This window comes from Lates calcarifer, linkage group LG5, assembly GCF_001640805.2.
Source record: "Lates calcarifer isolate ASB-BC8 linkage group LG5, TLL_Latcal_v3, whole genome shotgun sequence".
Classification (NCBI taxonomy): Eukaryota; Metazoa; Chordata; class Actinopteri; family Centropomidae; genus Lates; species Lates calcarifer.
Window position 1 is genome coordinate 198,231 of NC_066837.1, and position 14,119 is coordinate 212,349.

Here is a 14,119-nt window from a genome sequence, read left to right on the forward strand (position 1 = left end):
AGGAGGATTTTTACTTCCTGCTTTAAGAGAAGAGCGCAGCTGTAAATGTAAATCAGAGAGAGAGAGGGAGGTGGAGAGAGGCTGACAGACAGCGGGCGGAGGAGGAGGTCTGGCTCCTCCTGCTCTGGGCGGAGGTCCGACTCTCTGAAAATCTTTGCTCAGAGGAAACTTTGCTGCGGAGAAGTTGCGGAGTGTTTTTCTCACCGACGGTAAATCCTCCTCTCCTCCATCATGTCCGGCGTCGCGTCCACTCTGGCCAAGAAACGGGCCGTGGCCGCCGGATTCGGCACCAACGCCAACGCGGTTCCGTACCTGAACCAGGACTTCGCGACCCTGCGGGCGCAGTGCCGGTCCTCCGGACGGCTCTTCACCGACCCGACCTTCCCCGCCGCGCCCGAGTCCCTGGGCTTCAACGAGCTGGGCCGCAGCTCCTACAAGGTCCGCGGGGTGACCTGGAAGAGACCCACGGTAAGAGCCCGGGGCCTGGTCCTGGATCTGGGTGGGTGGGGTTGGAGGGGCGGGGTGGCCGTGGTGTTGGTGGCGGTGTGTGTGTGGGGGGGGGCGCGCAGTTTGTTGGCAGAACTGAGCCGCTCCGCCCTGATGGAGCAGAACACATGTGTCTGATCAGGGTCATTGATTATTGATTATTGATGATCAGAGCTGATGAAACGTCACCAAAATGGAGATGGAGTTTGAGTCTGAGGCAGCAGAGAGGAGGAGGAAGAGGAACCTTCAGGATTTTAAAGAAAACAACGAATATTTGATTATTCAGAGTCAGAGATGAATACCAGAGAGATGAGTCACTACACACCAGAGTCACAGACCACGGCTACTGTCTCTCTCTCTCTCTCTCTCTCTCTCTGTCTCTGTCTCTCTGTGTCTCTCTGTCTCTCTCTCTCTCTCTGTCTCTCTCTCTCTCTCTCTCTCTCTGTCTGTCTCTCTCTCTCTCTCTCTCTCTGTCTCTCTCTCTCTGTCTCTGTCTCCCTCTCTCTCTCTCTCTCTGTCTCTCTCTCTCTCTCTCTCTCTCTCTCTCTCTCTCTCTCTCTGTCTGTCTCTCTCTCTCTCTCTCTCTCTGTCTCTCTCTCTCTGTCTCTGTCTCCCTCTCTCTCTCTCTCTCTGTCTCTCTCTCTCTCTCTCTCTCTCTCTCTCTCTCTCTCTCTCTCTGATGTGTCACTCTGTGTTTTCAGGCAGAAACAGGAAGTAGAGGAAGAGGAGGGACGACATGTTTTAATGTTTCCACACTGAACCTCAGTTTAACACACACACACAGATGAAACCTCAGGTCGAGTTTTGTTAAAGTGAAGTTAAAGAGTCTGAGACTGAACTGAGACCAAACATCAGGTGACTCTTACCTGTATCTCACCTGGTTTCTCTCTGTCCCCCTTCAGGAACTGGTTTCTAACCCGGAGTTCATCCTGGGCGGAGCCACCAGGACCGACATCTGCCAGGGAGCTCTGGGTGAGTTTTACTGACTGTCCCTGAACGCAGCACAGGGTCAGCTCATGTACAGACACGTACACAGGTGAGCTCTCAGGTAACTCGCTGATCCTCTGAGGGGGCGGGGTTTCACCTGGACAGGTCACCTGTCAATCACAGAGCTGACACACAGACAGTTCACCTGCAGGCGTCTGTGGTTCAAACCGTGGCTCTGGGTCCGTACGCTGCAGCAAACTGACGAGGTTCAGTCTCCTTCAGTCCTCAGTCAGGTCTAATGTGAACCAGCTGACTGAACCTGGATCTGCTGTAATTAGAGGGCGCTGCCACGCTGAGCTCTGATTGGCTGAGCAGGAAGGAGAGAGACAGGAAGAGGCCTGCCAGCTATTGTTAAAGGGTAGGGGGTGGGGGGTAAATATGAGCTGTCGACCAATAAGGACACATCCTCCTCCCTCCTCCTCCTCCCCCCTCTGTGTTGTAGTGGGTGAGTCAGAGCCTGTCGTGACTTCGTTAAACCACAACAGCAACGATCTGTTTTCACACGTTCCAACATTTCAACTCCACTAGACTCTGTCAGACCAGAGCCTGGTCCAGGACTTCAGTCTCTGATCCACAGGCCTGAGGGTGGGAGGTGGTCTCAGAAGAGTTTTCAGTTTAATTGTGGTTTAACTCAAACTCTCCTGTAGTGAGACCAGTGTCAGCTCCTGAGACTCCGAAACAGGAAACATCAGCATGCTGCTGAAACCACAGATGCCACCGCAGCCTGAAGCAGTCAGTCAGTCAGTCAGTCAGTCAGTCAGTCAGTCAGACAGTCAGTCAGTCACACAGTCAGTCACACAGTCAGACAGACAGTCAGACAGTCAGTCAGTCAGTCAGTCAGACAGACAGACAGTCAGTCAGACAGTCACTCAGTCAGACAGTCAGTCAGTCAGTCAGACAGACAGACAGACAGACAGACAGTCAGACAGACAGACAGTCAGTCAGTCAGTCACACAGTCAGACAGACAGTCAGACAGTCAGTCAGTCAGTCAGTCAGACAGTCAGTCAGTCAGTCAGTCAGACAGACAGACAGTCAGACAGACAGACAGTCAGTCAGTCAGACAGTCACTCAGTCAGACAGTCAGTCACTCAGTCACACAGTCAGTCAGACAGTCAGACAGACAGACAGACAGACAGTCAGTCACACAGTCAGACAGTCAGACAGACAGTCAGACAGAGTCAGTCACACAGTCAGTCACACAGTCAGACAGACAGTCAGACAGACAGACAGACAGTCAGTCACACAGTCAGTCAGACAGACAGACAGACAGTCAGTCACACAGTCAGTCACACAGTCAGACAGACAGTCAGACAGACAGACAGACAGTCAGTCACACAGTCAGTCAGACAGACAGACAGACAGTCAGTCACACAGTCAGTCACACAGTCAGACAGACAGACAGACAGTCAGTCACACAGTCAGTCACACAGTCAGACAGACAGTCAGACAGACAGACAGACAGTCAGTCACACAGTCAGACAGACAGTCAGACAGTCAGTCAGTCAGTCAGGACCTGGTTCATCATCCTGTTCCTGACTCTGAGCGACAGACCACGGCTGCAGTGGCTGAAAATTTCAAGTAAATTTCCAGAATTTTTCCATGAGACATTGAGTTGGGGAGTTTTGGAATTATTCCAAGTTGGAAACTTTCCATGGGAATTAATAGGAATATATGGGAACTAATGGGAACTAACTGTAAATCTGAGCTAATTGAAACAAACTGTATCAGGCTGAACCAGACTCTAACCTACAGTCTATCAACAGGAAACTGACACAACAACCAGAGCTAGCTCCAGGACAGCTAGCCTCTTAACCTGTTAATGAACTGCTGTTAGCTAGCTCACAGTTAGCATCTCTGATGATCTCTAACCTGCAATTTTACAGATTTCTAGTTCTTTCTTGTTAATTCCTGTTAATTCCCTTACATTCACATTAATTCCCATGGAAAGTTTCTGCAGGAGCAGGAGCGACCTGGGTCCTGGGTTGGTTCTCAGTCTGTCAGTGTAGTTGCTGATTGTTAATTTCTCTCCGTCCAGGTGACTGTTGGCTTTTGGCGGCCATCGCCTCACTGACCCTGAATGAATATGTGATGGCCAGAGTCGTTCCCACCGACCAGGGCTTTGGTGACGACTACGCCGGCATCTTCCACTTCCAGGTAACAGATGTTGGAACAGCAGTGTCCGTCTGTGTGAGCGGAATATTTAGACTTAACAACACATTTATTATAAAGAAAACTCTGCAGGAGGTTCAGGAGAGAACTCAAGTCTCTGAGGTCTTTAGTATTGAAGCTTCAATCCCAGTCTTTAAGACTCTGTCCTCTGTCTGTGGCTGTAGTTCTGGCAGTTCGGGGAGTGGGTGGACGTGGTGATCGACGACCGTCTGCCCGTCAAAGATGGAGAGCTGATGTTCGTCCACTCGGCTGAAGGGAGGGAGTTCTGGAGTGCTCTGCTGGAGAAGGCCTATGCCAAGTAAGACCATCCCGGGATTCAACTCGACCACTTTCTGTTCACAAAGAACAGAAAGTGGTGATAACACTGAGGTCACAGAGTTCATATTTGAGACCTGGTAACACAGGAACATCACCAAAACTGTCCAACCTGTTTGACTGTTTACAACCTGCTCCAGTTTCTGTTTAGTGATCTGACCTTCCTGCCTTTAATCATTATTCAGTGTTAGAGAATAATTAATTAAAGGTTAATATGTCCCTTTGTTCTTTGACCTGAATAGCTACAGGGCAGAATTCAGGGACCGGCTCCACCTCTGACTCCAGTTTTAGAAAGACTCATCGAACTGAGAGAAAATGTTTCACCTTAAAGTAAGAACAGAATGACTCATTGAGGTGTTTGGATTTCCTTTTGGCCAATAAACTCAGACAGGCTGAAACACTTCTGTTCAAAGAGTTCAGGTGCTTGGTACTGATCTGAACAGTCAACATCAGTCTCACAATCAGGCTGAATGCCATTTTGTCTCAGCAGCTGTTCTTGTTGGGTTATTTTCTTTTGTCCAAACCAATCAGCAGTGATTGAAGCATCATTTTTAGTGAACACAGGAGCTGTGGTTGATCAGTGAAATATGTTGATTTAAAATGATGTTTCTGTGAGTCAAAACATCTCATCCATTTCTGTTGACTTAACTTCCTTTATCTTTAAACTCTGAGACAGCTCTCCCCACATCATCTGTTAGAGTCTGCTGACATTCCTCTGTAGTGTTGACTGCAGAATAAAGAGAAGTATCGTCTGCATATGTGCAGACTCTGCTGTCAGTCGTTTACAGTGACCTGAACTGTGCAACTGTTACTCTCTGATGCTCAGGCTGCTGTTTCTGCTGCAGGGTGAATGGCTGCTATGAGGCGCTGTCCGGCGGTTCAACCACTGAGGGCTTCGAGGATTTCACTGGAGGCATCGCTGAGAACTACGACCTCCAACGGCCTCCATCCAACCTGTTCCAGATCATCAAAAAGGCCCTGGAGGCCGGAGCTCTGCTGGGCTGCTCCATTGACGTGAGTCTGGACAGAAAAATAACTTAACCATTCCAGTTCTGTTGAGTTGTCACTGTGACTGTACAACATGGTTTCCATATGTTTGATGTTCATACCTGCACAGTTTAAACTCAGACAAACCAAATCCAGAGTTTTCCTTTAGTTACGTCTGTAAACTCACACAGAAATGATGATGATGACGATGAGCTTTGTTTCTCTGTCGGTGTAGATCACCAGCGCTGCTGACTCAGAGGCAGTCACTCGTCAGAAGCTGGTTAAAGGACACGCCTACTCTCTGACTGGCGCCGTGGAGGTAACGTCACGTCTTAACAATGAAATAAGAAAGGATTAAATGAATTGAGACCAGAGAAGAACAACGTGTTGTTTTGTTTGTTTGTTTGTTTACAGGTGAACTACCGAGGTCGGCAGGAGAAGCTGGTGAGGATGAGGAATCCCTGGGGTCAGGTGGAGTGGACTGGAGCCTGGAGCGACGGGTAACCAACAACAAACCAACACGTACCTGAGCAGTTTCCTGTTTATGTTTAGTAGTGCTGCTTAAAGACTGTTGTCATTATTATAACACAGATCATCTGAGTGGAACTATGTGCAAGGAGACTGCCCACATGCCAACGCAGAGGATGGAGAGTTCTGGTGGGTATTTAATGGTTAGAGATTAGAGGTCAAAGGTCAGAGGTGTTGGCTGTGAAGTGAGACCTCTCCTCTGTCCCGTCTCTGCAGGATGTCTTTCAACGAATTCTTGCGTCACTACTCTCGTATCGAGGTGTGCACTTTGACCCCCGACACCATCGAGGACGACTCGGTCAAACACTGGAGCGTCAGCAAGTTTGACGGCACCTGGAGGAGAGGATCCACCGCCGGAGGCTGCAGGAACCACCCCTGTTAGTGAACCACTGAGACCAGTACAGACCGGTTTCACTGACAGTCAGCTGCAGTGAACCAGTGATAAAATTGATTTGACAAAGTTAAACCAATGTAAACAAGTTAGAAATGCCCTGAATGAAGGTTGACCCCATCTGATCAGACCTAAACTGAATGTGAAGCTTCATCAGGACGTACCTGAGGTGATTCTCCTGATCTAACTGGAGCTGTTTGCCTCTGCAGACACATTCTGGATGAATCCTCAGTTTGTGATCAAGCTGGAGGAGGAGGATGACGACCCAGATGATGGAGAGGTGGGCTGCAGCTTTGTGGTCGGTCTGATCCAGAAGAACCGCAGGAAGCTGAGGAAACAAGGAGAGGACATGCACACCATCGGGTTCGCCATCTATGAGGTGAGAACTGATGAGTTTAGAAGAAATGAGATGATATGATTTTTAGCGCAGCTACCTGAGACACTGTTACAGATTCATCCAAAATCCACTTTACAAACTAACTGTTCTTGTGTTTTATTTCAGGTTCCAAAACAGGTGAGTTCTGGACCCAGAACACCTTCAGGTCAACGGTCAGAACCTTCATTGTTTATTCAAGTCTTCAGGCTTCAAAGCTTCACACAGGACACCTCACACCTTTTAGACTCAGCTGGTTTCCGATCATCACGATTTCTTATGTAGAAATACAGTAAATTAAACAGGTCAAGTATATGCAGACAGATTCTCAGAGAAATGAAAAGAAACAGTTTGAAGGGAAAGAACTGAATTTAGAAGCTGGTGGATGATGAAGGAAACAGGACCAGATACATGGTTCAAGGTCGTCTGATGTTTTTGTAACTCAGCTTCATATCTCAGGACAGTAGAAAGAGATGATGTTTATTGGTTGGACCATCAAACCTGGTTATACAAACAGGAGTTGTTGTGATTGTTCCCCCCTCAGTTCTACGGGCAGCGGGAGGTTCATCTGGATAAGAACTTCTTCCTGACCCATGCTCAGACAGCGAGGTCAGAAACCTTCATTAACCTGAGGGAGGTCAGCTCTCGCTTCAAACTGCCGCCGGGAGAGTACCTGATCGTCCCCTCCACCTTCGAACCACACCTCAACGGGGACTTCTGCATCCGGGTGTTCTCCGAGAAGCAGACAGAGACCCTGTAAGACCTGCTGAGATCTGCTAACACTGCTGTGTCTGTGGGGGAGGTGGAAGAGGACTGAAGGTCTCTGGATGGGGTCCCAGATCCTGTCCACAGTTCTCAGTCCGGTCCAGTCAGCACAGAAACCTGTCTGTATGTTCTGAATGGAGGGTTTCAGGGTTTCCTTTACTGTTGACTGTTGATGGGGAGGTGGTGCAGACAGAGAGGTGTCTGTTTGCTGGGGGGTTGGACTTAATGTTTCCTGGATGTTTCTAATGTTTCCAGAGTTTCTAACCTCTCTCTGATTCTCTGTCAGACCCTGTGACGACCCGGTCAACGCTGAGCTGGACGATGTGAGTAAAACTGTCAGCTGAAGATTTAGGGTCATTAAATGATCTGTCCTGTGTTTTTTTCTGAGTGAGTGAAGTTTAGTGTTGATCCTCTGACTGTTGGTGTGTTCAGGAGACGGTGTCTGATGAGGAAGTAGATGCTGGATTCAGAGGCCTCTTCACTAAACTCGCTGGAGACGTAAGTTTCAGTCAAACATCAAAACTTTAACTCTTTGTTTTAACTTTTACTTGGAATCATAACCCCCCCTGCCCATCAGATCTATTAATACCTCCACCTCCTCCACCTGTTTTAAACACAGTGGGTGTTACATCACTTCCTGTGTAGTGAGGACCAATCAGAGCAGAGTTGATCTATTTTCAGATGAAGGTGATCTGTCGTCAGCTGAGCAAACAGCTGAGAACGCCACCATAACATCCCCATACATTCACTGCACACACAGAAGCTAAATGCTAACAGCTAACACAGGAAGAGGATCATGGTCCAACACCAAATTTACATCTGATCACCCAAAAGCTTTGATGATGATAAGATCAAAAATTATCAAAAAACACAAGAGTTCTAAAGTTGAAACACAGAAGTTAAAGGTTTCAAAATGTTTCACTAATGTTAAATGACGTCTGTAAAAAGTTATTTAAAGTGTATTCAGAGTAAATATTGGACAGAGATGATTAGATGATCTTTAACTGGGTCATTTTCACTGTTGTAGGTCTGAGTGATGTCTGAGAATAAAAGTGTTCATATCAGTGGAGATTAATAACTGTCAGGATGAAACAAAATTATTTCTGTCTTTGAAAGTTCACAGTGATTTTTAACTTAACTTTAACGTTGAACAAACCTCAGGTAGAAAAACAATTATAATGATAAATTCATTTAAACCTGTGATCCTCTGGTGTGATCATCAGTTCAGGATTTATTTCTAGGAATGGAAATGTTTTCTATCCAACATTTATCACAAATTATTTGTTATTTTTCTGTTTAGCAAAATTCTATTGAGTTTTTATCAGCCAGTTCTGCACCGTTTTAAAGAACTTTGTTTCTTCAGTCTCGATTTAACAACAAAGCTGCTTTTAGATCACAAACTGAATCTACAACTGAAACGCTGTGATAAAGTTAAAGTTGTTTCCTTAAACACTAATGAAGCGTGTTATTATAACTTTACAGTTAATTGTTAAGCAACATATAAAAGACATGTACCTGTTTGTCATGGCTGCCAACAGTCTGACGTGTTCTCTGATGGTCTGTGTCTCAGGACATGGAGATCTCTGCCGTGGAGCTGAGGACCATCATGAACAAGATTGTGTCCAAACGTAAGTAAACCTGAAACCTTGACACGTTTGAACCTGAGGATCACCTGCTGCAGGTTTAACTTCCTGTGTTCGACAGGAACTGACATCAAGACCGACGGCTTCAGTGCAGAGACCTGCAGAGTCATGGTCAACCTGATGGACGTATCCTTTATATGTAACTGTAGGAAGGTACAACATGAACAAACAGAGGACAACAGGAGGATCAATGATCTTTAACTCTGCAGCAGGACAGTGGGAACGGGAAGCTCGGCCTCGGAGAGTTCGCCACACTGTGGAAGAAGGTTCAGAGATACCTGGTGAGACCTAGTGACCTTTCACCTTTAGATCCAAACGTCTGAGTTTAATAACATCTGTAAACATCTGTGTGTTCTTGTGTGTGTGCAGTCCATCTATAAGAAGAACGACTCGGATAACTCGGGGACGATGAGCACTCCAGAGATGAGAGTCGCCTTCAAAGACGCAGGTCAGGATTTATTTCATCTGCAGGAAAAACCAGATTCAGTTTTCAGAATCAGTGTAACTACAGCTCAGATGTGTTTATTCTCTCTGCTGTCGACACAGTTGTTGGTGTCGTCTAACCAGCAGCTGCTGCTTCCTGTCTGTCTCTCTGCGGCTGCTGGTTAAATTCCTGTCTGTGATGTGGTTTGGTGCAGAGGCCTCAGGCTGACTGAACAGCATCAGACTCAGAGCATGAGGTCTGATCAGGATCAGTCTGAACACTGGATCCTCTCTGGTTTGCAGACACAGCTGATCTCAGTCACTCTGACAGGAGACGCTCGTGTTTGATTGAACCCAACATTAATTACATTCAGAGAATTGAGAAATATTAATGCTGTGTTTCATTTACATCTGAGGTCAGAACTCGGAGTGACATTTGAGAGGTCAGAAAAACATGGACGCTCACAGAAAGTGTTTGTTGTTGTTTCTCTGTCAGAGAATCAGATCAGATCTGCTCCTGAAGAACAGCTGAGCTGTTAATGTTAGAGTTTAACACAAACTCTTCAGAACATTGTTAAAAAGACGTTCACATTTCAAACCTGGAACATTAAACCATGAAGGTGAACTGATTCAGTCGTATCTCAGACCAGCTGTTGTTAGCAACAGTTGCTAACATTGCTCTACAAACAGCGTAGCAACATGTCCACAGATAAAACCTGAACAGTTCTCTGTGTCTGACTGACTTCATGTGAAACTAATGAGACTGAGCTGCTATAAACAGGAACATTAGCAGAGAGTTCACTGCTGTTGATGTGAGGAGCAGCCATCTTGGATTCTGGTGGGGTTGCTCTGACTTCAGGAGGCGTTCAGGTTCAAACTTCTGAGTAGGACCTCAGAAATTCAGACTTCAGAGTTCAACTGGAGCACACCATTATTCACAGCTTCTCTGATTTGTCAAGACGAAAAAAGTTTAAAACTCAGTGTTGGAGACATTATGTTTTCATCTGTCTCAGTCCCACAAACCTGATATATCAGTAACTCCTCCAGGGAATAGAGTCCTGCAGGGATGACTGGTGAGTAGATGGGTTTTCATGTTAACGTCCCCGACAACCTCTGTAGTCTCATTTAGACACTCGTTAGCAACCGCCTTTTTTAAGACACGTAAAAGCTTCAAACATCAGGAGTGGGGGATTTACTGACCCATTTTATGTCGGAGAATAAAACCTGAAAATGTCTTGAGCTTGTGTTAAAACCACAGACCTTATTTCAAACATTTAACCAGAAACACACTGACTTTGGGACGAGGGAACAGGAAGAGCTAACATGCTAACATGCTAACTTACTTCCGGGTTTTCAGACTCAGTCCTGCAGCTCTGTATTTCTTCAGATTTTGCACAAACATTCACTTGGATTCAAAGATGAACTGATCACCAGCAGCTGAACTCTCTGTGATCAGCTCCTGTTGTCAGTGGATCATGGATGTTTAGACAACTCTCACTGTTTTACTGTGACACTGAGGGAAAGAAACAGGAGGAATCTGAATGAATCTGCAGCCTCTGTTAGTGTTGATCAGAGAGCTGTGAACTGTTTACCACGGAAGGTTTATCAGTTTAAAGTTTGGTCTGATCATATCTGCGAAAACCCATTTTCTGTATTTACATTAAACTCCAGTCTATCAGATCGCTGCTGCTTCCAGAGAAACAGTTAACGGCTGGGTGAGTCAGTCATGGTGGTTTCCCTCTGACTCAGCAGGAACCTCCTCCTCTGTTTGTAAGGGAAAACTCTGGTTCATCAGTGGATTGTTATTCAGCTCTGAACTCCTCCTGTTAAACTGTTTCTCTCCTGTTCACTAACATCTTCTGCTTCTCTGGTTTCTTCTCTGTTTTTCTCCCTCAGAACTAAAATAATATTGTGTTTGTGTGTTTCCCTCTGCTGCTGCTGTCTGGACTCCCTCTACATTTAACTGTCAGTAAACTCATGATGATGGTACGTTAACGTCCTGATGAGGAGCAGCTGTGTCAGTGTTAGCAGTGTTAGTATCAGAAAAAAACTGAATACTGTAAAACGTGTCTGCTTATTTTAACATTTGTTTCACTCACAGATTAGGACGTCATATATAACAACTTAAAATGTAAAAAATATGGACAGTTTCTTTTAAAAACTAAAAAACTCTATGTAGTAAGTAGAAAATGGTCATTGTGCCAAAGACATTCAGTTAAATAGCTTGTTTTAATGTGAAAAGAAGCTTGGTAGAGAAATATTTTCTCATTATGTTGAGGAACTGAGAGAAATAAACTGCTGTTCACTATAAAACAATAATCTGATCTGACGGCTCTAAAGCCTGAATCCTGACCATCATCTAAAAACCTGAGAGTCAGTTTAAACAACAAAAAAAAAAAACAGGTCAAGTTAAAGTTAACTGCTGATAGCCACAGCTAGCCTTTAGCTAAGTCCATAGCTACTTTTCTCCACTATCATCCAGTCAAAATATAAATTTTAACTGAGCTGAGTTTATCTTAAACCATGGAGGCAAATAAACACCAATCTATTCCTGCTAAAAGCTAACGAGCCTAGCTTAATAGCAGTAGCATTAATTCCTCAGTCTCTGTCTATGGTGGACTTCACAGGATTTTGTGTGTTTAATTTAATTTTAAATCACATTTAAACATAATGATTTTCAGTGTTAATAAAGCTGATAGAGGTTAATTTTCTGTTAAATCAGTAGATTAACTTTTAATGGAAACTGACAGCAAAGTTTTTGTTAATCTAGTGAATTAAACACCTGAAAAATCATTTACTGTTTTTACTGTTTTACTGGTGTTTTCTATCAGTTTCATTAGAAATATATAAATATAATACAAACAAACAGGTAGGGAAGTAAAACCAGTGAATCAGTAGCCTGTAAGTAAGAAACATGCCTCCTTAACATCAGCAGGTTAGCCTGTTAGCAGTAGTAGGAATTTGTTGGTTCATACTAATGTCCATAAATCTGAAAACATCTTTAAAATGTTGGATGTTTTTACTTTTACGCCTCATGTTTCTATAGTTTTTAAAACTGAAAATTAGCAACAAGAAAACAAGATGTTTCCTGAGGTGCCTAAATTAGCATGATGGTGTGTGGTTGTGTTTGTGCTCCTCGGTTACTCCTCCTCCTTCTCCTCCAGGCTTCACCCTCAACAACACCATCTACCAGCTGCTGGTGGCGCGATACTCTGACCCCGACATGACCATTGACTTCGACAACTTTGTGGGCTGTCTGATGAGGCTGGAGATGATGTTCAGTGAGTTAGCAGTTCATTTAGCTAACGGACACACAATGACGGCTAATGGAAGAAAGCTAACAGTTCAGAAAAACGTGTTCCTCAGACATAAATGTTGATTTGTGTAAGAACTGTAGTGAAAAATGTCAGGAACACATCCTAACCTACTAACTGACCTCTGAGATTAGTCAGGATATAAATGGATCTGAGAAAACCTAACACATCCTGCTAACAAATAAATTTTAAGATACGTTTAAATAGAATAAACTCTAGACATATCAGCTGGTTTTGGTAATTTGATTAACTGTGAATTTGTTATGGAATTTGCACCATTACTTTTGTTTTAAGAGCTTTTTTATTTAAGTTTACATTAAGAAAGAATGACAAACAAATGAAATCATCACACCTCTGAGGAAAATGTACATGTGCAGCTGAGATGTTGCAGTTAAAACTGTGAAATAGTTTAAAAGTTTGAACATGTCGAGTTTGTGAAACAAGAAAAACAAATTTGAGTGTTTTAAAATGTGAATTTGTTTTGTTGAAGTGAAACAAGACACGCTGGTATTTTGTCATAAAAATGCGTTTTTGATGAAATATGCTGATTAATGATGGAGGATAACTGACTTTAACATGCAATCCATCTTCCTCTGCAGAGATCTTTAAACAGCTCGACGCTAACAACAGCGGCTCCATCGAGCTCGACTTCAACCAGGTGAGAACCAACAGATAAGCACAACTTTAACACATTGACAGCGAAGAACCAGAACCAGGTCTGACCCAGTCTATAACTGCAGTGTTGACTGGTTTTCTCTGTCTGTCTGCAGTGGTTAAATTTCGCCATGATCTGAGCCGTGACTCCGTCTTCGCCCAGAGCCTCGGTGTCGCGGCAGCACGCCATATTCCTGTTTACAGACGCCGCTTCTTTTAAACTCCTATTGTTTTATATGTGAGGCTTGTGTTTTATTATCTATACACTACCTGACTGACAGTCGATGTAAAGTCAATAAATTTATCCACAAAACTTCCTGTGCCTCAGTCATTTTTAATATTCACAGTCTTTCATTTAAAGACTTCAGGTTTTATCTCTAACTGTCCAGCACATAGAGAAATGTTTAGCCTAGCTTAGCACACTGACTGGGAGCAGTGGGAAACTGTTAGCCTAACTCCTTCAAAAACATAAAGATAAAAAAATCTCAGGAAGAAAATTCATTGTAAATTTTGTCATTTTAAGCCACAGTAATCAGTCACAACTTGGAGATCTCAGTGGAATTGCAAACTGGTGATAACTATGCTATTATCAACAGCTAGCAAGCTAGAATGAATAGAATAGAATGCCCTTTATTGTCATTATACTAAAAGTACAACGAGGTTGGAGAGCTTCTCCTTTACAGTGCAAACATAAAAATATACAGAAGCAAAAAAAAAAAAATATATAGAAAAGATATACAAAAACAGTGCAACTCTATATACAAGCTAATGCTAAATTCTGAGAATCCACAGACTGTTCAAAACTATTTTAATTAATTCCCTAAATTCCACAGAGGTTGGCTACTAACAAGCTAACATGTTAGCTCAGTGATTTATTCTGAGTTAGCTGACACGTTAGCTTACCATCTACCAACCAACAAAAGGGAAAAAGGAACATTTAGTAGTATCTTTGTCTTTGTCTTCTATCTAAATTCAGATGATTATGTTTCATTTGAAAGTTCAGAACAGAGACATGTTCACAATATGTTTAGCCTAGCTTAGCACAAAGACTGGAAATGGGACTGTTAGCCAGCTTTGTCAAAA

The 14,119-nt window shown here is 44.0% G+C and overlaps 1 protein-coding gene across 1 annotated transcript; it reads left to right on the forward strand.

Annotated features, from left to right (window-relative positions):
- The first annotated feature begins 93 nt into the window (after positions 1–93).
- On the forward strand, positions 94–13,349 carry LOC108882289 (calpain-2 catalytic subunit). Its single transcript, XM_051070315.1, is given in 20 exon segments — positions 94–468; positions 1,389–1,458; positions 3,510–3,628; positions 3,808–3,941; positions 4,804–4,972; positions 5,181–5,264; positions 5,360–5,445; positions 5,537–5,602; positions 5,690–5,850; positions 6,074–6,243; positions 6,758–6,993; positions 7,289–7,325; positions 7,435–7,500; positions 8,573–8,630; positions 8,707–8,771; positions 8,858–8,926; positions 9,015–9,093; positions 12,233–12,349; positions 12,982–13,040; positions 13,153–13,349. Coding segments are annotated over 20 exon segments (2,106 nt in total). The 5' UTR covers positions 94–231; the 3' UTR covers positions 13,177–13,349.
- Positions 13,350–14,119: the final 770 nt, after the last annotated feature.